This window comes from Condylura cristata, unplaced genomic scaffold, assembly GCF_000260355.1.
Source record: "Condylura cristata isolate star-nosed mole 26May11 unplaced genomic scaffold, ConCri1.0 scaffold00009, whole genome shotgun sequence".
Taxonomy (NCBI): Eukaryota; Metazoa; Chordata; class Mammalia; order Eulipotyphla; family Talpidae; genus Condylura; species Condylura cristata.
Genome location: NW_004567110.1, coordinates 2,025,062 through 2,027,112, shown reverse-complemented (window position 1 = coordinate 2,027,112; position 2,051 = coordinate 2,025,062). Strand labels below are relative to the sequence as shown.

Sequence of the window (2,051 nt, the reverse complement as noted above, 5' to 3'; positions counted from 1 at the left end):
AAGGAGACGGAGGCCGAGGCCCAGGAGGTCAGCCTGACCCCGTCGGTGATGGAGCACCTGGACAAGAGCGAGTGTGTGTACAAGCTATCCAGCTCACCGCGCCAGCAGATGGCCCCTCGGGGAGCAGCGCGTGTCCGGCCGCCGTGCCCACGGCCTTCTGCATGCGCACAGTCCGGGCCACCCGCGCGGGGCGCGGTGCCGGCACCCCCAGCCCACCGCTGTCCCTGGTGAACGCACCTGAGGGCTGCGGGCCCGACTGGAGGCACGGCCGGTCGAGGGAGAGCTGGACGTCGCAGCCCTCTGGGCCGCTAGGGCTGGGCGCCTGGGCAGGGCTCTGGGCACTGCTTGGCCTGTTCTCCGCGCTCCCAGCCCCACCCCCGGGCCCCCATGCCGCCCCCAGCCCCGGTCCCCTCCCGGGAGAGCCTCACACCTGCAGCCTCCGTGTCCTGCCCGGGTGTCCTGGCAGCGACCCTGTGGAAGGAGCAGCGAGCGACCTGGCCTGGGGCTGGCTTGGACAGCTGGGCGCAGGCAGCTGCAGCCCTGGGTCAGGTGGGCAGAGGCCCCGCAGGGCAGGCGTGCCGCTCCGGCTGGAGGCTCGGCCCGGGAGTCACTGTCCACGCTTCCACTCAGCGCTGCCGCAGCAAGGACAGCGGCCGCGGCTGTCCGGGTGGGGGGCGGGAGGCGGATGCGCTGGGCCCAGTGCGTGGCTCCGGGCGCAGACGGAGCCGGCCCTGACCGGCCGGAGCCCTCAGGCCGTGCTGAGTGCCCTGCTTCCCTCCGCCCAGTTCCCAGCGTGACCCCGAAGGCGACGCACACCTTTAAGATCCCCGAGATCCACTTCCCCCTGGTGGGCCAGTGCGTGCGGGCCTACTACACTGACTGCGTGGCCCAGCTGACCAAGGCCATGGGCCTGCTGGCCCCCGACCACTCGGTGCTGCTGGCCAGGTACTTGTACCTGCGGGGGCTCGTGCACCTCATGCAGGGCCAGCTGCTGGGCGCCCTGCTGGACTTCCAGAGCCTGTACAAGACGGACGTGCGGATCTTCCCCGCCGCGCTCGTGAGGAGGACGGTGGCGTCCATGGGGGCCCCGGAGCGGGCCCAGGCCGAGCACATGCCCGAGCTCCGGCGGCTCATCAGCGAGGTCACGGACCAGGCCCGCGAGGCCCCCAAGGCCGACGACCGCGTCAAGAACTTCGAGCTGCCCAGGCAGCACATGCCACTGGACGACTTCGTGAAGCGGGTCCAGGAGTCGGGCATCGTGAAGGACACCAGCACCATCCACCGGCTGTTCGAGGCGCTGACTGTGGGTAAGAGGATGGGGGGCGTGGCCGGGAGGGAGGCCCCAGCCCGCAGGACAGGCCGCTTCCTGGGGCCGTCAGCAGGGTCGCTGGAGAGCAGCGGCGTGGGTGGGCACAGGCCCCCTAAAGACGGGGTGGTGCAGGCTCACGGTTGTCCTGAGGGGGCGTGCCTGGGGGAGCTGGGCGGGAACGGGGACGGGGCCTGGCGGGTGCTCAGAGGCGCCGGGTGGGAGAGCCGCGCCTCGGGCACCAGCGGGCCGCCGAGCCCCCGTGCCCTGCAGCGGGACAGGGCCTGGCCTAACCCGCCTGTCTGGGACGTCCGACCGGGGGCTGGCACAGGCGGGGCTGACCCATCCCACAGGCCCGGCCCCCTGGCCCCAGCGTGGCTGCCAGCGGAGTGGCGATCTTTCCGGACAAAATGGGGCTTTGCGGCGCTCCCTGCCGGCCGCGGATTTCCATGATGACCAGGCCTGGGAGAGCCCCGCGCCGGTCAGGGCAGAGCAAGTGCCCAGCACCGCTCAGCTGGGGTGGGCCAGGGCCGCGGCAGAGCCTGCAGTCGCCGCCACACTCTGGCGCCACCTACCGTCGGCCCTGGGCAGCGCCGCTGAGTCTCCTCCTTGCCAAATGAAGGGCAGCAGAAGCTGATTGACCCCGACACGTTCAAGGATTTCTACACCTGCTGGAAGGAGACGGAGGCCGAGGCCCAGGAGGTCAGCCTGACCCCGTCGGTGATGGAGCACCTGGACAAGAGCG

General features: G+C 71.7%; 1 protein-coding gene across 1 annotated transcript in view; it reads left to right on the top strand.

The window, feature by feature from the left end:
* DENND3 (DENN/MADD domain containing 3) overlaps positions 1–2,051 on the top strand; it is a 57,992-nt gene that overhangs the window by 49,277 nt on the left and 6,664 nt on the right. The window contains exons 13-14 of the mRNA XM_012722887.1: positions 370–1,307; positions 1,929–2,048. Of these exons, the coding sequence (XP_012578341.1) occupies positions 370–1,307; positions 1,929–2,048 (1,058 nt within the window). The remainder of the gene's footprint in view (positions 1–369; positions 1,308–1,928; positions 2,049–2,051) is intronic.